The sequence below is a fragment of the Somniosus microcephalus genome, chromosome 13, assembly GCF_052327205.1.
Source record: "Somniosus microcephalus isolate GS21.2 chromosome 13, FLI_Smic_1.0, whole genome shotgun sequence".
In the NCBI taxonomy this organism is placed as follows: Eukaryota; Metazoa; Chordata; class Chondrichthyes; order Squaliformes; family Somniosidae; genus Somniosus; species Somniosus microcephalus.
Window position 1 is genome coordinate 153,149,404 of NC_140999.1, and position 22,472 is coordinate 153,171,875.

Genomic DNA, 22,472 nt, shown 5'->3' on the forward strand with positions numbered 1-22,472 from the left:
TATATCCAAGTTTGCTGATGATACAAAGCTTGGTGGGAATGTAAGTTGTGAGGAAGATGCAAGGAGGCTTCAAGGGGATATAGACAGGCTAAGTGAGTGGGCAAGAACATGGCCAATGGAATATAATGTAGAGAAATGTGAAGTTATCCACTTTAGTAGGAAAAATAAAAAAGCAGTGTATTTTTTAAATGGTGAGAGATTGGGAAATGTTGGTGTTCAGAGGGACCTGGATGTCCTTTACATGAATCACTGAAAGTTAACATACAGGTACAGAAAGCAATTAGGAAAGCAAATGGAATGTTGGCCTTTATTACAAGAGGATTTGAGTATAAGAGTAAAGACGTCTTACTGCAATTATATAGGACCCTAGTGAGACTACACCTGGAGTATTGTGTATAGTTTTGGTCTCCTTACCTAAGAAAGGATATACAGGTAGACTACCCTTTATCCGAACTTCCGAAACCGAAACCCTCTAAAAACCGAAGGTTTTTTCGTTCAGCGTAAGTCGTGCGCACGACCCCCCGCGGACCCCCGCCGACCCGCCCGCCGACCCCCCTGCGGACCCCCGCCGACCCCAACCCCCACGACTTACGCTGAGTGTCAGCGTAAGTCGTGCGCACGACCCCCCGCCGACCCCCCCGCGGACCCCCGCCGACCCCCCCGCCGACCCCGACCCCCACCGACCCCCGCCACGGACCCCCCCGCGGACCCCGCCGGCCCCGACCCCCCCGCGGACCCCCGCCGGCCCCGACCCCCACGGACCCCCCCGCGGACCCCCGCCGGCCCCGACCCCCGCTGACCCCCCCGCGGACCCCCGCGGACCCCCGCTGACCCACCTTCCGAAATCTGAAATTCTCCAAAAACTGAAACACGGCTGGTCCCGAGGTTTTCGGATAAAGGATAGTCTACCTGTACTTGCTATAGAGGGAGGGCAATGAAGCCTCACCAGACTGGTTCCTGGGATGGGGGGATTGTCCTATGAGGAGAGATTGAATAGACTGGGCCTATATTCTCTAGAGTTTAGAAGAATGAGAGGTGATCTCATTGAAACATACAAAATTATTACAGGACTTGACAGGATAGATGCAGAGAGGATGTTTCCCCTGGATGGGGAGTCTAGAACCAGGGGTCACAGTCTCAGAATAAGGGGTCAGCCATTTAGGACTGAGATGAGGAGAAATTTCTTCACTCAGAGGGTGTTGAATCTTTGGAATTCTCTACCCAGAGGGCTGTGGAGGCTCAGTCATTGAGTATATTCAAGACAGAGATCGATAGATTTTTGAATATTAAGGGAATCAAGGGATATGGGGATAGTGCAGGAAAGTGGAGATGAGGTGGAAGTTCAGCCATGATCTTATTGAATGGTGGAGCAGGCTCGAAGGGCCAAATGGCCTACTCCTGCTCCTATTTCTTATGTTCGTATGTACCTCATTACCTAGTTCTAGTTTGTATCAAACAGAATAAGTGAAAGATTTGTGTCAATCCAGAGCTTTGGGGATTTTACATCCTCTGCTATTTTTAACACACTGAGTGTTGTTGTGGCAGAGCCACTGAGGGACTTTGAGCAACTGTACATAATTCCCTTTAACGAGGTTTGACTCCAACCTAAGCCTGTACCAGTCTGTTAGTGATTTCTGTGTTTGTACATACTGTTTGCATGCACGGGGCGCGGTCCCTTTAAGACTGCGGCAAAGCGCGGGTAAACGCGATGACATCATGCCACTAATCACGTGACCACCCAAGCGCAGGAAAAACGTGATGACATCATGACGCCATCCACGGGACCGCCCTGGCAGTCCTCGTGGAGCCTCCGACCAGCAAACACCTGTTTTCGTGGTTCTCCTGTACAAACTGTTTAAACTTGTTAGTTTGGCATTAAAACTCGTTTGTTTGAACGCCTGAGTCGAACTCAATTCTTAGATAGGAATTAGAGGTAATTCCTACATTGGTGACCCTGTCTTTTTGCAAACGTTTTTCGCGAAAAGAACACTACATGGAGGCCAACGCCATTTCGTTGAAGCTACCACAGGTCTGGGAGCAGTAGGCGACCTCGTGGTTCATCCAGGTCAAAGCCCAGTTTGCTCTGAGAGGCATCGTTGCAGATCAAACTAAATACCTCTACGTGGTCTCGGCACTCGAAAGCTCCACCACCTCGCGGATCATCAGCCTCCTTGGGAACCCTCCGACAGAGGGCAAGTATGATACCATCAAGGCGTGGTTGCTGCAAGTATTCGGGCTCACTATATCAGAGCGCGCACGTCGATTGCTCGCCATGCCCGGCCTGGGGGACTCCAAGCCTTCGGAATTGATGAGCCAAATGCTCACACTCCTGGGCTACGAACCGGAATGCTTCCTTCCGGGAACTATTCCTCAGCCAGCTGGCTGAACAGGTGCAAGCTGCCCTGGCCAGATCTGAGGTAGAAGATTGCACGGCACTCGCGGCAGAGGCGGACAAAATATTCGCAGTCACACAGCAGTACTGCACCGCCACGAGGCGCCCATCCCCCACAGGCGCCGCAATAGCTCGTCAATCAATAGGGCTGTGTTTCTACCACGCGCAGTTCGGCGCGAAGGCAAGACGGTGCCGTCCTCCCTGCAGCTTTCCCCCCCAAAAAAACAACTGTGAATAATGAGGAATGGGTCTAATGGGCGCCCCGTGGCCGCCATGGCGATCGGCAACGCCGGCAAGATGCTTTTCATTACCGATACGCTCTACGGCCGTCGTTTTCTGTGTGACACCGGAGCACAGTGCAGCTTTTTGCCAGCATCCGCCCTCGATGTACAGGCAGGGAAGCACAGCCTCGCCCTTGAAGCAGCCAATGGCGGAGCGATTCGGACTTTTGGCAGACGGCGTGTGGCGGTTTGCTTCAGGGGCCAGCGGTTTCATTGGGAGTTCGTTACGGCCAAGGTTTCTCAACCCATTCTCGGCGTGGATTTCCTGTGCGCCAACAGCCTCCTGGTCGACGTGAAAAACCGGTGGTTGATCAACGTGGCAACCTTCAATTCCATCCCCTGTTACCGCAGTAACACTACGTCACGCACGGTCGCCTGTGCTTTCCCGACTCCCGACGAGTTCGCCCGTCTGCTCGCAGAATTTCCCGACCTGACGAGACACACGTTCTCCTCCACAGCCACGAAACATGGTGTGGAACACCACATCATCACCAACGGTCCCCCGGTCTACGTGCGAGCTCGGCGCCTGGATCCTGGCAAGCTGGCGGTTGCAAAGGCGGTGTTCGTCACCATGGAACGTTTAGGGATTATTCGCTGGTCGAATAGTCCCTGGTCTTCACCCCTTCATATCATTCCGAAGCCTGGCGGCGGATGGCGAACTTGCGGCGACTATCGACGCCTGAACGACGCCACCACTCCGGATCGGTACCCGATTCCCCCACATCCAAGATTTCTCTGCCCATTTGGCAGGAAGCAACTTCTTCTCCAAAGTCGACCTCGTCCGGGGCTACCACCAGGTCCCGGTGCACCCACAGGATGTCCAGAAGACTGCGGTCATCACCCCATTCGGCCTCTTCGAATTTCTGTGCATGCCGTTTGGCTTAAAGAATGCTGCCCAGGCTTTCCAGCGCCTGATGGATTCCGTGCTGCGGGACCTCGACTTCATCTTCATCTATCTGGATGACATTCTGATTGCCAGCTCCACCAAAGAGGAACATCTCTGTCACCTTCGCACCCTGTTTCGACGCCTCAGCCAACACGGCCTGATTATCAACCCGGCTAAGTGCCAGTTTGGCCTGCAACAAATTGATTTCCTGGGGCATCGCATCACCGCAGAGGGGGCGGTTCCTTTGCAAGCGAAGGTGGAGGCGGTGACATCCTTTCCACGCCCGCAGAACATAAAGGCCCTGCAGGAATTCCTAGGCATGGTAAACTTTTATCACCGTTTCGTGCCTAAGGCAGCACTGCTCATGCAGCCCCTGTACGAGGCCCTCAAGGGCAGGACTGGCAAGGACCCGGTAGACTGGTCGGTTGACATGGACCGAGCGTTCGCCAACACCAAAAGCGCCTTGGCCAGCGCGACCATGCTGGCACACCCATTACCAGGAGCCACCATCGCCCTCACCACCGACGCGTCAGACTACGCAATCGGCGCCGTACAGGAGCAATGGGTGAACGGGACGTGGCAGCCATTGGCGTTCTTCAGCCGGCAACTTAGACGGAACGAAAGATCCTATAGCACTTTCGACCGGGAGTTGCTAGCCCTTTTTCTGGCCATCCGCCATTTTCGGTTCCTGCTGGAAGGACGTCCTTTCACCGCTTTTGTGGACCACAAGCCACTCACCTTTGCCATGACCAAGACCGCCGAACCGTGGTCAACCCGACAGCAGCGTCAGCTGGCTTACATATCCGAATTTACTACGGATATCCAGCACGTGGCCGGTAAGGACAACCTGGTGGCAGACTGCCTCTCCTGCGCGACTGTCAATGCAGTCCATCTGGGCATCGACTACGCCCTCATGGCGGCGGACCAAGTCTCGGACCCGGAAGTTCAGGCTTACCGAGCCAACATCACTAGTCTCCAGTTAGCCGACATCGAGTTCCATTCGGCAGGTACCACGCTGCTGTGCGACGTCTCCGTACGGGACCCTCGCCCTGTCGTGCCGGTCGCCTGGCGCCGCAAGGTTTTCGACGCCATACATGGATTGTCGCACCCAGGGATGAAGGCCTTGCAGAAGCTCATGTCAGCTAAATTCGTTTGGCATGGCATGCATAAGGATGTCCGTGACTGGGCCAACACCTGCGTCGTCTGCCAAAAGGCCAAGGTACAGCGCCACATCAAAGCCCCATTGGCTACCTTCACGGTTCCGGAGCGTCGTTTTGACCACGTCAATGTGGACCTGGTAGGACCACTTCCACCTTCCCATGGTTTTTCTCACATTCTGACCATGGTAGACTGCACCACCAGATGGCCAGAAGCGGTGCCCCTGTCATCCATTACTTTGGCGGACGTGGCCAGGGCGTTCATTTCTTCCTGGGTCGCCCGTTTTGGAGTGCCCGCTGACATTTCTTCGGATCGAGGACCGCAGTTTTCCTCTGAACTCTGGAACACAGTGGCTCAGGTACTCGGCGTCAAGTTGCACCGCACTACAGCCTACCACCCTCAAGCGAAAGGCCTCTGTGAACTTTTTCACAGATCGCTGAAAGCCGCACTGCGGGCCAGTCTCCAGGACGCTGGATGGGCGGACAAGCTACCATGGGTTCTGTTGGGCCTTCGCACGGCTCCCAAAGAAGACCTTCACTCTTCCTCTGCAGAGTTGGTTTATGGTCAGCCGCTGCGAGTCCGGGGGGATTTCCTGCCAACGCCGACGGAGCCATGGTCCGCGTCAGGTCAGCTTAACAGTCACCAGGAGGCGGCCAGATGTTTCGCGCCGGTCCCCACGTCGCGCCACGGGCTTCAGCAAGCGCACGTGCCCACAGAGCTTACAAAGGCTGAATACGTTTTCATCCGCCACGATGCGCATCGGGATCCGCTCAAGGCCCCGTATACTGGTCCTTTCCCGGTGTTAGAGGCAGGAGACAAAACCTTCAAGGTCGATGTTGGTGGTAAACCGGACCACATTTCAGTCGACCGTTTAAAGCCGGCACACTTGGACCTCGACCGCCCCGTCGAGACAGCACAGCCGCCAAGACGAGGTCGGCCACCCATCGTCGTCACACCGGATCAAGTGCAATCGCCCGCTTGACCGCCAGCCGTCCAGCAGCCGCTGCTTCGGGAGTACAGGAGTTGTTCCCCCTCACCGTTTGACTTTTTCCGTTAAAGAGAATTCTGGGGGGGCGCATGTGGCAGAGCCACTGAGGGACTTTGAGCAACTGTACATAACTGTACAATAGTGGGGTTACGGAGATAGGGTGGGATATGTGTTGGTGAAGTGGTTACGGGGATCGGGTGGGATATGTGTCGGTGCAGGCTCGATGGGCCGAAATGGCCTCTATCTGCACTGTGGGGTTTCTGTGTGATTCCCTTTAACGAGGTTTGACTCCAACCTAAGCCTGTACCAGTCTGTTAGTGATTTCTGTGTTTGTACATACTGTTTGCATGCACGGGGCGCGGTCCCTTTAAGACTGCGGCAATGACGTCATGCTGCTAATCACGTGACCACCCAAGCACGGGAAAAATGTGATGACGTCATGACGCCATCCACGGGACCGCCCTGGCAGTCCTCGTGGAGCCTCCGACCAGCAAAGACCTGTTTTCGTGGTTCTCCTGTACAAACTGTTTAAACTCATTTGTTTGGCATTAAAACTCATTTGTTTGAACGCCTGAGTTGAACTCAATTCTTAGATAGGAATTAGAGGCAATTCCTACATTGTAACAATTATGATAACCTGGGTTAAAGGCTATTTTAAAATAATGCCCACAGGAATTTAAAGTGTGCTTTAAAAATTGTACACAGAGCAATTTTCGCCCTCAGCGAACTGAAAGTAGCCCCTGAATATCCAGCCAATATGTCTAATCCATGTGCCCCATCAGGTTGGTGAGGCTTGCAGGTATAAAAGGGCAGTGGAATGACAGGTAATGTTCTCTTTATAGAAGCATCTCTGTTTTAGAGATAATGGTAAAATATCATTATTCAATGTTACTATTTTTCTATTATTTCAGTTAAAGTAACCTGTGTCTGAATTAGTACACTTAACTCACTTTTTCATTTTTAAAGATGTTACACTGTAATCTTACTGTAATTCATAAATTGTTTATTACATTTGAGTAGACGGAATGATTTATTATATAAACATATAGCAGAGAAAGCAACTAAGTGCTTGCGACTGTGTTATTTATATCACAGCGTTGCACGCTACCAATGATTGCTGCATGTATTAGAGTGACTGGTTTGAGCTTTATTATTTATATATGCTGTTAGCTGTGGGATAATTTGTTTCCGCCGGAACCTTTGTGCGTGAGTTTTTACGTGGGCGAACGATACAGTTGTGACACGGGAAGATGGCGGCGCCGGAGCAGGAAGCGATTCGTGAGTTCGTGACAGTAACAGGCGCCGAGGAGGAGCGGGCCCGCTTCTACCTGGAGTCCGCGGACTGGGACCTGCAGGTAAGGCCGGGACTTGGGGGCGGGAAGCGTGGCGGCGGTCTATCCTAGTCTCCGCTCTGCTGGTGCCGGGCTCAGGTTTGGGCCTGTGGCAGTGTCCCGTTAAATGGCGCCGGGTTAGCGCGGTTCCCCCTGAATCTGATCCTGCTTTGGGGCCGCAAAATGCCGGCCTAGTTCAGCTCCCTCCCCCTTTGGGTTGGGCCGGGGTTTTGAGGAGTGATTCAGCAACTTTTAGCCGCAGTGCGGGAGCCGGGTCCGCATCAGGGGGAGATCTGGGATCAGTGAGTTAGTGGGGTAGGTTATAGAAGAGATCATTACAGATGGAAAAAGTGCATGGTTTGTGCCCCGTTAATTATATGCCCAATGTTATCTCTCAGGTGTTTGATACAACTGAAGGACTTCCTTTGGCCCATGTATGAGGTCCATGACCAGGCTTTAATGGTCGATTTGTTTAAAAAAGGGGGGAACTTTTGCAGGGAGGGAGTCAGCCTTGTCCAATGAGGACCTTGATTAGGGAGTTGGTCACCAGAAAGCCTGGTACCTGGCATTGGACTTGGATGTCTAGAACATCAAGATGACCAGCACAGCACCAAGCTGCCTTTCATCATGTAAAAGCAAATGTTTGTAATGTAACTGATGAGAAACTGAGGCTTGGAATGACAAGCCTTGAATGCTGCATGAGCAAGCACATACTAATATTACTAATATACAGGGTTTGGTCGATAGTTAGATTGTATTATAGAGAGGTAAGAGTTGCAGTTGAAGCTCTCCACCCCCAACTGTTGGATCACAGTTTGATATAGTATGGGGTGACTATGCTGTGGTTGGGAGCATGGTGACCATGCACTCAAAATATTTTATAGTGCTGCTCACCTAGCTACTTGGGGAAGAGGAGCAATTCCTGGATAGCAACTGACGGCCTAGCAAGGGCTCAAACTGTAATTGTCCAGTAACTGTCTTCCTCGGTGGAAAGTTCAGCAGGCTGTCTAGGGACAAGCTGGCTTCAAGATGATTCAGATGTCAATGAAAGATTGGAACCAAATTGATCCTTGATGCCATCTTCGATTAATCTGATAACTGAATCAGACAGGTTCACTGAACTCCAAGCCATTGTTTGTTGATCACCTAGCTGGCTCATTGATGGGATCTGAATGGAATGACCTGTCACTGGAATCCCACTCTGCTCCAGATAACCCCACAAGCAAATGCCTTAATAGGTAGGGTGGTCCTAACCAGACAAGCAGCATGAAGTTTCCAAGTGCTCTGCACTTTTTAAGTGGTGTAATTAAACTCCAGCAACACTCCCTTGCTCATTTGGCTGTTGCCAACCTTCCCTGAAGTTCTGAGATGTGACCTTTTGGGGAGAATACACTCTATAATTAGGCAAACAGAAACTAAACTTATACGGGTTTCTCAGTAGTTTGATTTGGGTGAGTTTTTGCACTGGTCGGACACTGGGCTGACTGAAAACAAAAGGGAGAATCTCAAGAAAACTGAGTGTGAGAACAGAAATGATTCCTTGTAAAAGAGTCCCCGGTCATGGTACAGTAATACAACTAATAAGTTATAAGAAATGAGAGGTTTTTAAAAAAAAAAAAGGAACTTTTTTCACTGCAACAAAGGTTAAGCAGGGATCTTTTAGGTTTTCAAAACTACGAAAGGCTTTGAGAGGGTAAATAGTGAAATGCTTTTCATTTTTAGGCTACTCCAACAAGGAGCTATAAACTCAGGAATAGCACGGAGAATGAAAGGGGAACTTCAGATACATTTTTTCATTCAAGGTTATTGGAACGTTTTATCATCAGTGGCTACTGAGGCAGATAGCACAAATTAAAAGGGAAATGGATAAGTATTTGGAAAGGGAAATATAGAAAGGATCCAAGGAAGGGACATGGGATTAGAGTTGACAGTTCTGGTTGTGAAGCTGACACATCCACAATGGAATAAATAGCCTCCATGTTTGCTGTAATTTCTGTGATTCTACTTAATAAATGGGGAAAAGAAATAACTGAAGCTGAAAAGACCTACGAAGAGGCTGAGGAAGCTTAAGGGACAAAGAATAAAATGAGAAAAGCTGTAGCTAAAAATATTTAGATTGAAGGAAATGTGAAAGCAAAGAGCAATTAAATTAGTCTGATGCAGATCATGACTATTTTCTGGGACCATAGAAATATTTTTCAGACTCTTCAATTATGCTCCATGATGTATAAATTTGTGCGGTTCCACAACATTCCTGGTAATGTAATCATGCAGAGCTGACCTCACTGACAGGGACAGAGACCCACAGAAATGCAGTTCCTTGGTGTTTTCATTGTGTTACTGTGTATGCTAAAGGCAATGATTCATCCGAATGATTGGGAAGTTTTAGGCATTCAGTTTGTGAACCAAATACATTAAAAGCAAAATTGTACCATACTAAGAGTCAGTCCTGTTTCATTCAGAGTGGATACAATTCAATTCAATTTTTTTTTTCAATTTCAATTTTATTTGTCACATAACCAAATACAACAAGTGAAATGCAGTCAGTGAAATGCTTTTTTCTTAACGAGCCGAGCGCACCAATCAGCAAAGGACACTTAGCTGCCTGGTACGTACAGAGCCCGCAAGGACGGCAGCCATCTTCATCGGCGCCATCGCAATAGGGTCCGCTCTCGCCTCGCTCCGCCTTTCCCGCACTCCTGCCCGACAATCTTCAGCCGCCGTGTCTGACCTTCCAGGGCCTGCTTTTCCTGCCCTCGGTACGCTGGCCGCCTCCACTCCTACCAGTTCGACCTCCGAGCCTCCCGCCGAGGAGCTGCCGGCCGCCATGCTACAGCGGGTCGTCATGGCCTCCATCGCTGCTTCTGCTGACTCACCGCCGACTCTTTCTTTCTAGAGGGACTCTTTTTTTGCTTTGTGTCATCGATCGCGACTCTAACTTCTATTGCTGAGCCAGAACTACATATTAATCACTGACATACCCATGCTTCAACGACAGTGCTGCCTGTAACTCCACGGGTATCACCTACTGTAATGAAATCTGTTTGTCTTGGTCCTGTATTCGTTTTGCACTCATGTATATTACTCTCCCCCACTGTGTATAGCTTCACTTTCTCTTTCCTGACTAACCTGGGAGGTTCCAGGTCTTGGCTCTTGGCTCCGCCCCTGACTTCTCTCACATAAAGATCCCAGGATCTGTATGACTCATTCCTGTGAACCAGTCGGCGTGTTGAGATGTTAGCTCTGATCTTAGTGATTAAAAGCCTACTTGCTTAAGTCTATAACTTCTAGTTTTGTGGTTATTGAAGGCCCATCAATTTTAATCACTAAAGAATACTAGGATGGATCGACTCCTAAAACCAGAGCGTCTGGACTTGGATCCACATTCTGCTGAAGCATCAAATCAATTTGGACACTGGCTCAAATGCTTCGAACTCTTCGCGGGGCCTCATCCGCTAGCGAGGTAGATAAACTGAGTCTACTGACTACTCGCGTAAGTCATCGGATTTATTCGTTCATCCGGGACGCCACCTCTTACACGGAGGCCATCACTATCCTGAAGGCCCAATACCAGAGGCCGGTAAACGAAGTGTACGCCAGACATCTGCTGGCTACACGCAGGCAGCGACCAGAGGAATCAATGGACGATTTCTTACAGGGCCTAAAGGACCTGTCCGGGACTGTAACTGCAAGGCCGTGACGGCCAACGCGTACTCTGACGAATTGGTCCACGATTCCTTCATCACGGGCCTCAAATCGAATTATATCCGGCAGAGACTGCTGGAGAAGGAGGTCCTGGACTTAAAAAAGGCAGTGGCCACTGCGCGATTGCTGGACGTGGCCCAGAGAAACTCTGACTCTTATTCTTCCGGCCATGCGGCCCTCACCGCCTCGTGCGCGCCGAGGGGGGCCGCCATCTTGGAATCAGCCATCTTCCCCATCCAGGTCTCAGACCAGCTCTACGCCGCCGGAGTCCCCACACAGAAGTTGACCCAGGAGTCCTACTACAGCGGCAATGTCTCGAAGCCCGAAATGCTACTTCTGCGGCCAGGCCAAGCACCCCAGACAACGATGCCCAGCGAAGGACGCTACATGCTTCAAATGTAAGAAAAAAGGGCATTTTAGCAAAGTCTGCAGGGGGAATCCGATTTCCAACTCCGTCACCGCCTCGTGCGTGCTGTGCGGGCCGCCATCTTGGGATCCGCCATCTTTTCCCGACTCAACGGCCGCCCAGGGCCCAACAGTGGCTTCGATCACGGTGGATCAATCCAGGCCACACCCGTTGACAAAATCCATGATGGACATACAGGTAAACGGAAATTTAACGAAATGTTTAATTGACTGAGGGAGTACCGAGAGTTTTATCCACCCTAGCCTGGTACGGCGGCACTCATTAACGGTAACCCCTACACGGAGCAGAATTGCTATGGCTACTAAGCCCCACACTTCGGACATTTTGGGCTACTGTGTGGTAATACTGACTGTAAAAGGCACGGACTACAGGGATTTTAAACTCCTCGTGATGCCAGAACTCTGTTAATGTAATCTTGGGCCTGGACTTCCAGTGCCACCACGAAAGTGTCACGCTAGCATATGGCGGGTCCCAGCCGCCACTCATAGTCTGTGGCCTATCAACCTTAAAAATCAGCCCGCCCTCTTTATTCGCTAATCTCGCTCCGAACTGTAGGCTCATAGCGACCAAAAGTAGACGGTACAGTCTGGAAGACAGACACTTTATCAAGGTGGAAGTGGACAGACTCCTGCGGGAAGGCATTATTGAATGCAGTATCAGCCCGTGGCGTGCCCAAGTCGTCATAGCTAAAAATAGCGAAAAGAAACGGATGGTAATTGACGACAGCCAGACTGTTAATATTTATACCCAGCTGGACGCCTACCCTTTACCCAGCTGGACGCCTACCCTTTACCCCGCATATCAGAAATGGTCAACCAGATTGCGCAATACCGAGTCTTCTCGACTATCGACCTCAAATCCGCGTATCACCAGCTCCCCATTAGAACGGAGGACCGCCCATACACCGCCTTCGAGGCGAACGGGCGCCTCTACCATTTTCTCAGAGTGCCCTTCGGGGTAACAAATGGGGTCTCGGTCTTCCAACGTGAGATGGACCGCATGGTTGACGAGAATAAACTACAAGCTACCTACCCCTATCTGGACAATGTCACTATCTGCGGGCACAACCAGCTGCGGGCACAACCAGCAAGACCACGATCTAAATCTTGCGAGATTTTTTAAAACTGCCCTAAAGCTGAATCTAACCTACAACGAAGACAAATGTGTCTTCAACACAACCCGTCTCTGTATCCTCGGCTGTGTGGTGGAAGATGGGGTAATTGGACCGGACCCTGACCGATTATGCCCCCTAAAGGAACTGCCCCTGCCACACAAGCCCAAAGCTTTAAAAAGGTGCCTGGGATTTTTTTCGTATTATGCCCAATGGGTGCCCAATTACCCTGATAAGGCCCGATCCCTCATTAAATCGACGTCCTTCCCACTATCAGCTGAAGCTCGGGAGGCTTTCACCGGTATTAAACAGGACATTGAAAGGGCTGCAGTGTGTGCAGTGGACGAATGCATTCCCTTTCAAGTCGAAAGTGATGCGTCAGACTTTGCCTTAGCTGCGACCCTCAATCAGGCTGGGAGACCTGTGGCCTTCTTCTCCCGAACCCTTCAGGGACCTGAAATCAGGCACTCTTCTGTCGAGAAGGAGGCACAGGCTATAGTGGAGGCAGTGCGGCACTGGAGACACTACCTAGCCGGCAAACGTTTCACCCTGCTCACCGACCAGCGGTCGGTGGCTTTCATGTTTAATAACAAACAAAGGGGGAAAATCAAGAATGACAAAATACTCAGGTGGAGGATCGAACTATCCACGTTCGACTATGATATTATGTACAGGCCGGGAGCCCTTAATGAACCCCCAGACGCCCTATCGCGGGGAATGTGTGCCAGCATTCATACGGACAAATTACAAGGTCTCCACAACGACCTCTGTCACCCCGGGGTCACCCGACTATACCATTTTATAAAGTCCCGCAATCTGCCCCACTCCATTGAGGAGGTCAGGGCAATGACCAGAGCCTGCCGCATCTGTGTGGAATGCAAGCCTCGTTTCTACAGGCCTGACCGTGCACACCTTCTCAAAGCCACACGGCCATTCGAGCGCCTAAGTCTGGACTTCAAGGGACCCCTTCCCTCTGCCGACCGTAACGTATACTTATTCCCGCTTCCCCTTCGCCATTCCCTGCCCAGACATGACCAGTGCCACGGTCATCAAGTGTCTCTGTAATCCTGCATGTTTGGCATGCCGAACTACATACACAGCGATAGGGGGATGTCAGTCATGAGTGACGAGCTGCGCCAGTTCTTGCTCTCGAAGGGGATAGCCACTAGCAGAACCACTAGCTACAATCCCCGGGGTAATGGGCAAGTGGAAAGGGAGAATGCTACTGTTTGGAAGGCTGTCACGTTAGCCTTGAAGTCAAAAGGCCTTCCGACCTCCCGCTGGCAGGAAGTCCTCCCAGACGTGCTCCACTCCATAAGGTCTCTGTTATGTACTGCCACTAACGCTACCCCTCACGAAAAGATGTTCGTTTTCCCCCGGAAATCCACCTCGGGCATATCTCTACCCGCATGGCTGACTTCTCTGGGGACAGTACTATTGCGGAAGCACGTGAGAGGCCATAAAACGGACCCCCCTTGTGGAAAAGGTACAGCTCCTCCATGCAAACCCTTAGTACGCCTATATCGAATACTCTGACGGGCGAGAGGACACTGTTTCCATAAAAGACCTCGCTCCCTCGGGGAGCGGAGAGAACGATGGGAGACTACCCGATGAAGACCTACACTACAAAGAGACAGGACGCCCAGAGGTATCAATACCCAACTTTAACCTGGAGGACACTGCAGATAACCTGGAAGACACTGCGGAGGCCCGGACAGCGGAGGAACCAGAATCCACTCCCCTAGAGGCACCCCAACCGGCTTTGCACCGATCGCTGAGAACTGCAAAACCTCCTGACAGACTCACTTATACCAACTTTTAAGAAACATCACCCCGATGGACTAAATCTATAGAAGGGGTGAATGTAATGAAATCTGTTTGTCTTGATCCTGTATTCGTTTTGCACTCATGTATATTACCCTCCCCCACTGTGTATAGTTTCACTTCCTCTTTCCCGACTAACCTGGGAGGTTCCAGGTCTTGGCTCTTGGCTCTGCCCCTGACTTCTCTTACTTAAAGATCCCATGATCTGTATGACTCATTCCTGTGAACCAGTCGGCGTGTTGAGATGTTAGCTCTGATCTTGGTGATTAAAAGCCTACTTGTTTAAGTCTATAACTTCTAGTTTTGTGGTTATTGAAGGCCCATCACCTGCCTTCTGGTACCTCACTCAAATGGCTGTTCTTATCGGTAGGGTATTTGTGGGCGATATCACAGATGAGCTGTCTCTTGTTCTGACCCAATGTACACTCTCTTTCCAGCAGGATTCACTAAATAGTGATCAGGAGTGGGAACCCTGGTTGAATTTTCTCCTTGAGGCCATTTGTAGCATCTTCCTGCTATCGCCGTTGGCTGAGATCAGCTAACTTGCACAGACTGTAAATTGATTCGGTGACCTTGTGGTCTGTATGCACTAGTTTAATAAACAGATTCAGTTTTGAATGGGGCAAGCAAAATGCAGCAGTGGGGTGTTTACTGCTAGTCTTTTCCAACAATCGGGAATAGTTACGGTATGCTTAACATCAGTTGCTAATTCTGATTATCTCTGCATGCTTTCCGAACATCGGACAAGATGTTCACCTTGCAGATCAATGACGTAACATTGATAATGTAATCATTTTGTCTCCATTTCAAATGTCTCAAACACTATATGGGATCGCATAAAGGATCTATGGGATCCTGACTGGTCTGTGTGTCATTTTTAAATTATGACTGAAATGAGTTTTCTTGTGCTACCACAGTAAAGTTAATTTGATGCTCCAAGAAAGGTATCCAGTATCGTATGTTTCTGATTGCTTGCAGCTCGCCCTGGGCAGCTTTTATGAAGAAGGTGGTGACGATGATGTTATAACTCTTCCACAGCCTGAACCCAGCACAGGTTCCAGAACCGTGGCATCGAGGTGAGGACGGCCTTCAGCTTGTGCAAAACTCTGTATGATACTTGGTGCTTTTTTTCCCCTTCATTATTCTCCTCTATTTTCTCCTTAGTTTTGATACCTTACTGGGGTATTGATCCACTGTCTTTGTCCAAATGGCTAATCCTGGTGTGGGAGGTTAACTCTAATGTCCACATGTATTCATTTCCAACACAGGTCACTGGATGGTGACTGGGAACAAGAACCTTGCAGCTAAGTGGCCCGCTAAAACAATATGTTTTATCTCCCCACTACAGCCTAAAGTTGTTGGGAAATAGGAATGTCCCAATGGAGCAGCAAGTGGTGCTTGTCTGAGATGAAAATGAAAGCCTGTGATTGAGGTAGAGTAGAGAATGTTTCCCTCTACATCTAACTCTTGCTATACCTGACCTAGGTGTACTGTTTGCTAACACCGGATAACAAACATTGAAAGAAATGTTTCATTTTCCTCACCACCGACAATTCAATATGATGAGCACAAAATCACTCTGGGTGTTCCATCCCCTGAACTTGCATTCTACAGCTGTATGTGCACTTGCCACTACCTAAGTGAACTTTTAAAACCTTGTGATTAATTATATTCTTGAGGCTGAGTGCTACGATGCTGCTGCCAGGATTTATCTTTAACACTTCCAGTACCAAATCTGTTTGTTGCATTTTTCTAATGGCCAAGAGTACAAAAGCTAATTGTAATGTAATTGGTTGTGTGTCTCCAAACAATTGTTGGTTACTACAGGTATGCAGACCCTGTGGCAATGCAAGGGATGTGAAAAGATTCCCTGACTTAGTCATGGTGTGTAAGTATATTGGGATATGTGGGAATGTTGAGGTCATTGATTATTTAATTTACCTTTTATCTCTATATCCTTTATATTGGCATCCTTTGCCTCAGTCCTCTTTTATTCAACCCCAGCTTTTACTCTCTGCTGCTCTGCTTGCTGGTGTTACTTTTGCTCTCTCCTGCCTTAGCTGAATGTTGTATCCAGAAATGGATTTAGCATTTCTGTTTGCGTACAGTGTATGGGCCATGATGCAATGTATCAAAAAAACAGTCTCATCACCAGGGAATTGTCAGTTACCATGCTGGGTGAGAGCCTTCTGAGACACTGGAACAATTGTTCAGCCGCTTCAAAAAACACCCCAATGAATGTGCGTCGGAGCAGGGCATTATGGGTGTGTATGCGGCTAAGTTATTTGACGGTTCATCCTGTAAGGTATCTAAAAGGAAGTGAAATGAGTCTTGCTCTGGGGTGGATTATGTTTACACTGGGGGATTGTACTCATTTAAGGGCAGTAAAAAGTCTGCAGTGTAAATTTCCTACAATACAACAGTGACTACACTTCACAAGTACTTCATTGACTGTAAAGCGCTTTAGCAGTCTGGTGGTCATGAAAAGCGCTAAATAAATGCAAGTTTTTCTTTTAAATGCCGTTGTCGTGAATCGGCAGCAAGGGAGAAACGGTGTCTTGGTGACACCACCATAATCATGTAATGTGTTTGTTAGCATGCTATTTAACAACCCGTACTTGGTATATTTTGCTGTCGATCTATGTCAAATAAAATGTATTTAATGACACTCTCTTTTATTTCTGACTGGCTCTTTTAAACACGGCATTAAATCATTCTTTGCTGTAGTATAAGCCAGTGTTCTGTGTCCTAGCTAACTTCACTTCCTCCTAGGAGAGTGAGAATTAATGGGTATTTCTTCAGTTAATGAAGGGTATTTACGTGATTATACCATATATATATATTTGATAAAATTGAATGCAATTAATCAGGTGAAGTGTCCTTTACCTAATTGTAGTAATGTATCTCCTATATTTTAATTATTACAGTGATGCCCGCGTAACCTCGTTCAGAGATTTGTGGCATGAAGAGAAAGATGACGACGAGGACGAGGGCCAAAGGTCTGCAGATCAATTAATTTCTCAACTAGAATTTTGTCATTCTCTGCCCAATGCACTGAAGTCTTTTCCTTATTGGAACACATCAATATATTTTAACATACTGTGACTTCCACACACCAAAAGAGAATTGGATAAATATTTGAAAGGAAAAGAATTACAAGGCTATGGGGAAAGAGCAGGGGAGTGGGAGTCATTGGATAGCTTTACTAAAGAGGCACAATGGGCCGATGGCCTCCTTCTGTGCTGCATCATTTTGTGATTCTGTGTGTGTGAGGTACAGGCAGCCGACAGTTGTGCTCTGTTCCTACTGAACTTGATACATGATGAGCAATGTTGTATCCAATAGTCGAATAAAATGTACACTAGAGAATGTTCTGGTAGCCTGCACCAATTCGTTACTGTCTGATTTTTAACTGGATTGTGTCCTGTGCCATGCTCCTAATTGACTCCCTTTTTATTTGGGTGGTTGTCACTGCTGAATTTTACCAACCTGATCAGGACCTGCCCCTTATTTACCTGATGGGGACCCGTCCCTTATTATTTACCTGATGGGGACCCGTCCCTTATTATTTACCTGATGGGGACCCGTCCCTTATTTGTAGAGTATGCAGTCAGACAACAAAAGTGAATCACATACTGTAACTTAAAAGTTTAACTTAAAGGGATTCAACTGGCCCATTTTGAATATGGATTGTTGTGAGTTGTCTGGTTGGAGACTTTTAGGATTTGGCGAGTGGGGGGTGGGCGGGGGGAAAGCCGGGGTCTTCTGAACCATAAGGAGTTGTCCGTTCTGTAATATGAATCAAATATTGATGTGGGCTTGCACCTGCACAGCCGTTGAATTGTCCGCCTGATTGCCAATGGTGAGCAGAAGCTGCCATTAGCCAGGTAGTGAGTGTGTGCAGTGTGACACAGAGCGAGGGAGAATGGAAACTGGACTCTTGCACACTTAAAGCCTGGTTCAGGTGTTTGTACACACGTCATTAACCTCACAATTGCAAGCAGTATGGGGAGACAAGTTCAGGTCAGGAAATATATATGTGTAGTCATGTCTGACTTGACAGGCCTTAACCCAACTTGTATTCCGAGACATAGTTCATATCATTTTGACCAACAGCCCTCCATTTTTGTTATCTCTTTCTTTGACAAAATAGCAATCAATCTTTAGGTCACTGTGGTTAGTTTGTTCACCAGAATTCTAAACCATAGCTACTTTAGCTTTTCATTTGTAGCCATTAAAAAATACAATTTTTCTTCTCTCTTATGGGGCTTTCAGAATCATGTGGGGCTGTTAACTAATGCAGGATTTGTTCTCATTTTATTGCTATGTTCCACTACACATTCATTTAAATGTCTATATCCCTGTTGTTATCTATGTCTATTATATACAATTCCATGATTGTGCAGGTAGAGCTGCTTCTGAGTGTATGCAGCAGTGTGAAGCCTGAGATACATTGGTTGATTGGGGATGAGGTAAAACAAAAATCTGTTTAAGCAGAGTGTCTTTGGCCCACTTGCTGGTGTGGTATGGAGGGGGTGGGTGGTTTCAATGTTGTGACAAGTATACTGTGGGACGTCAGGAGTTGGAAACAGACACTCTTTTGATGCAATATTGTGAGAGTCCCAATTTTAAGTCTGCTGCTGTTCAGTGAGTTGTTTACTTTTTTGAAGTATTTGATTTTTTTCTCTAAGACCAATCATTAAACACCACTGCTTTATTGACTTAAAAACCTGAGCATTTGAATAGTGTTTATGGTTTTAGCTTTGAAACCCTAACTTGGTGTGTCCCCTACACAAGGAAATGTATTTACAGTACAGTTCTGGAAAATGTTTAGTGCTGAGATTTAGTGCTTACTGTGTACTTGTGCAAATACAATTTATGGCAATGTTAATGCATTGGTTAATCCAGCAATAAGCGAAAGTAATTATTGCATAGTGTCCCATTGTTAGAAATGGGATGAACCATCACATTTAAAATCTAAAGTACACCATTGAACAAATTGTACTGAAAGAAACAGTTGGAATTGTTTTATATATCATCAAAATGCTGTTTGCAGCAGTATAGCACTGAAAACATGAAGCACATTGAATCTTTCCTAGAGGCTATTAATACATAGCGGTTATATGTATGTTATTTTAAAGGTTTTATGCTGGTGGTTCTGAAAGAAGTGGACAGCAAATTGTTGGTCCTCCAAAAAAGAAGAATTCTAATGAAGTAGTAGAAGATCTGTTTAAAGGGGCAAAGGAACACGGTGCGGTTGCTGTTGAGCGAGCTGGCAAAGGTCCTGGAGAATCCAGCAAATCTAAAGTATGTATGGTATTAAAAGCCTTCAAGCAGAGTGTTAGGGTGGATTGCAGGCCTGTGACTGCCTAGCCTGTCATCACAGTAACTGTACCAATAGTATAGCTATATGCTGATTTCATAGTGATAATCAGTTGTGTCCCAGTGCTAGATTGATTATAGTCCAGGGCCAAGTACTCTACATTTCTTCCGCACCACGTTTTGCTGCTCACTCCCCCAAACAGTTTCTCCCACCATAATTTGATAGGAACAAATAACCTGATGTTTATAATTTGTCTGTGAACTGACTTTTTTTATTGAGGGGATATTTTAAAAATGTTTAGAGATATATCTCGATGGTGGACAGACATGCCATAGAAACTATATTCGGATGCAGAATTTGATTAGGACTGCTGCAGAAATTTGCCTTGAGGTGCCACCGAGTTTCTAGGGAGCCTGGCTATTATCTGTTTATTTATTTTATTGCTTACAAAAATATTTGAGTTAAACTGGTGATTTTTGAAGCATGTTTGTGTATCTAACCTTTTTTTATCTAAATGCTTTTCCCCACACCTCTTCCAAAAATAGTGTTGGTAGGCTTTCAATTATGACACTCTCCCAAGCTCTACAACATATAAACTCCAATTCATCCAAAACTCTGCCTGCAACCTATCCCACACTAAATCTCGTCCTCAATCACCATTGTCCTTGCAGACCTTCATAACATAGTATTTACAGCACAGAAAAAGACCAGTATTTACAGCACAGAAAAAGACCATTCGGCCCAACATGTCCATGCCGGTGTTTATGCCTCCTCCCACCCTTCTTCTTCTAACCCCATCAACATATCCTTCTATTCCTTTCTCCCTCATGTGTTTATCTAGCTTCTGCTTAAATGCATCTATGCTAGTCGCCTCAACTACTCCTTGTGGGAGCGAGTTCCACATTCTAACCACTCTGGATAAAGAAGTTTCTCCTAAATTCCCTATTGAATGTATTTGTGACTATCTTATATTTATGGCCCATAGTCCTGCTCTCCCCCACAAGTGGAAACATCTTCTCTATGTCTACCCTTTCATAACCTTAAAGATCTCTCTCGAATCACCCCTCAGTCTTCTCTTTTCCAAAGAAAAAAGCCCCAGCCTGTTCAGTATTTCCTGATGGGTACAACCTCTCAGTTCTGGTATCCTTCCAGTAAATCTTTTTTGCAACTTCTCCAGTGCCTCTACATCCTTTTTATAATATGGAGACCAGAACTGCTCACATACTCATCAGCTCCCTATCCACCAGCCTACTGAATTCAAAATCTGCAGCCTCACCCATCCTACCTCTGTAACCTCTTCTAGCTCTTTGTTGCAGTCCTTGTTCTTTGGTCCTGTGATTTTTGGCTTCCTGTGTATCCCCAACTCCCTCCACTCCACTATTGGTGGCAGAGCCTCTAGCCATCTTTGTCTTGCTCTTTAGGACTCTCTGTAATCCCTTGCTATTTCTCAATTGGTTTTAAAAGCTTTGAAACCTTTGAAAGGATGTCCTGAGGTTGTGAAAGATGCTATGTTAATGCAAGTTCTTTTTTATTCTTTACTGCTCGTCCCCCCATTCTGAGGTGCCTTGGAATGCTGCTGTGTTCTAGATCTTGCTGGGACATTGCAGCCAACCCTGATCTTTGGCAATGTTCATGCCTGGGCACTTGCCAACCAGATTTGCCAGATAGAGATCAGGAATGGGCATCTTGTATTTATTTTTATATTCTGCTTTCTCTTCCTCTTGACCCCCTTTCAGTCCAACACTGCTGAAGTCAATTGTAGCACCCCACTTACAGCTATCTTAATGTGGACTGGAATTGATCAGTGTTACACTAGGTGGTACACATTTCCCTACTAAGTCACTGGATTTTCTATGTATAACTTCTTGATTCCTTGTGTATCGGATTTGTTTTGTTAATAAGTTAACTTTCAGTTTCAGCTTTACAGGTGATCTGAATCTAGCCTCCTTTTGGTATGGCTGCTGTAGTTTAATGATTTACAGTTTTGGTTTTTCCCTTAGCACAAGAAGGCAGACTTCGTATTAAAAAATACAAACTTTTTTTGGGCCAGGCTGTGAAGCTTTAATTTTTTTTTTCTTTCAAAGCCATTTGGTGGTGGTGGATATCGTTTGGGAGCAACTGAAGGAGAGCAGTCTGCATATGTTACAGGAGCGCGGAGACCAGAGACAGCACAAGATGTAAGTTTTATAAGGAAGGTGTATATTGGCTTCAATGTAACCTAAGTTTCGGTCGGACCAGAGCAGAAAAACGCCAATGAGTCAATGGAAATAATGTTTAATGTCATTGTTTTTCCGTTTAAAATGTCATGAGTGATGTATGCAGTTTAAACAACTAATACAAAGGCATAGATTTGAAACGCATCATTGTTAAATTGTTGGTAGGTCTGTATTTTTTGATCTTGGCCTATCCAGGCTGTAGATGACCCTGAGATTCATGAATTTCCTTTTGAAGCTTTTCATTTTCAGTTCAATCACTTGCAGAATTAGTCTCAATTTTCCCCTAATGTCACAATAATAGGTTGATTCTGAAGTACTGTAATGCATATTTCAAGGATGTAAATATGTCTTTGAACAGATTCCCAGCCAACTTTAAGTCAAGCGTTCTCTCTAATTTCAGAACTGGCAGGTATTTCCACATGGTGTTCTTTTTTTTAAATTCTCTGGATGTGGGCAATACTGATAAGACAGGATTTATTACCCATCCATAGTTGCCCTGAAGACACTTATAGTCAACCGCATAGTTAGGCTTTGAGTCACGTAGACCAGACCAAGTACGGGTGGCAGGCCCCTCCCTGAAGGAGTGAACCAGTTGGGTTTTTGCTTCCCCAGAAATTCTCAGATTTGAATCCATGACCTTGGTTGCTAGTCCACTGCTATAACCACAAGGCTACAGTATTGCTGTAAACAGAGGAGGGAAGAAACTTGTTCCAGTTCATGATCAATAAGTAACCTTAGAATGAATATTGACATTTTCTAAAGGCATTCAAAACTCTGAGCTGATGGTTGTATGTTTTATTCAAATTGCTTCATGTTCTAGGAAATGTGAA

General features: G+C 47.1%; 1 protein-coding gene across 1 annotated transcript in view; it reads left to right on the forward strand.

The window, feature by feature from the left end:
- Positions 1 to 6,880: 6,880 nt before the first annotated feature.
- The window catches only part of nsfl1c (NSFL1 (p97) cofactor (p47)), a 35,653-nt gene continuing 20,061 nt past the window's right edge, over positions 6,881 to 22,472 (forward strand). The window contains exons 1-5 of the mRNA XM_086005380.1: positions 6,881 to 7,060; positions 15,082 to 15,179; positions 17,031 to 17,102; positions 19,245 to 19,410; positions 21,511 to 21,603. Coding sequence (XP_085861506.1) covers positions 6,956 to 7,060; positions 15,082 to 15,179; positions 17,031 to 17,102; positions 19,245 to 19,410; positions 21,511 to 21,603 — 534 coding nt within the window. The 5' untranslated portion in view covers positions 6,881 to 6,955. The remainder of the gene's footprint in view (positions 7,061 to 15,081; positions 15,180 to 17,030; positions 17,103 to 19,244; positions 19,411 to 21,510; positions 21,604 to 22,472) is intronic.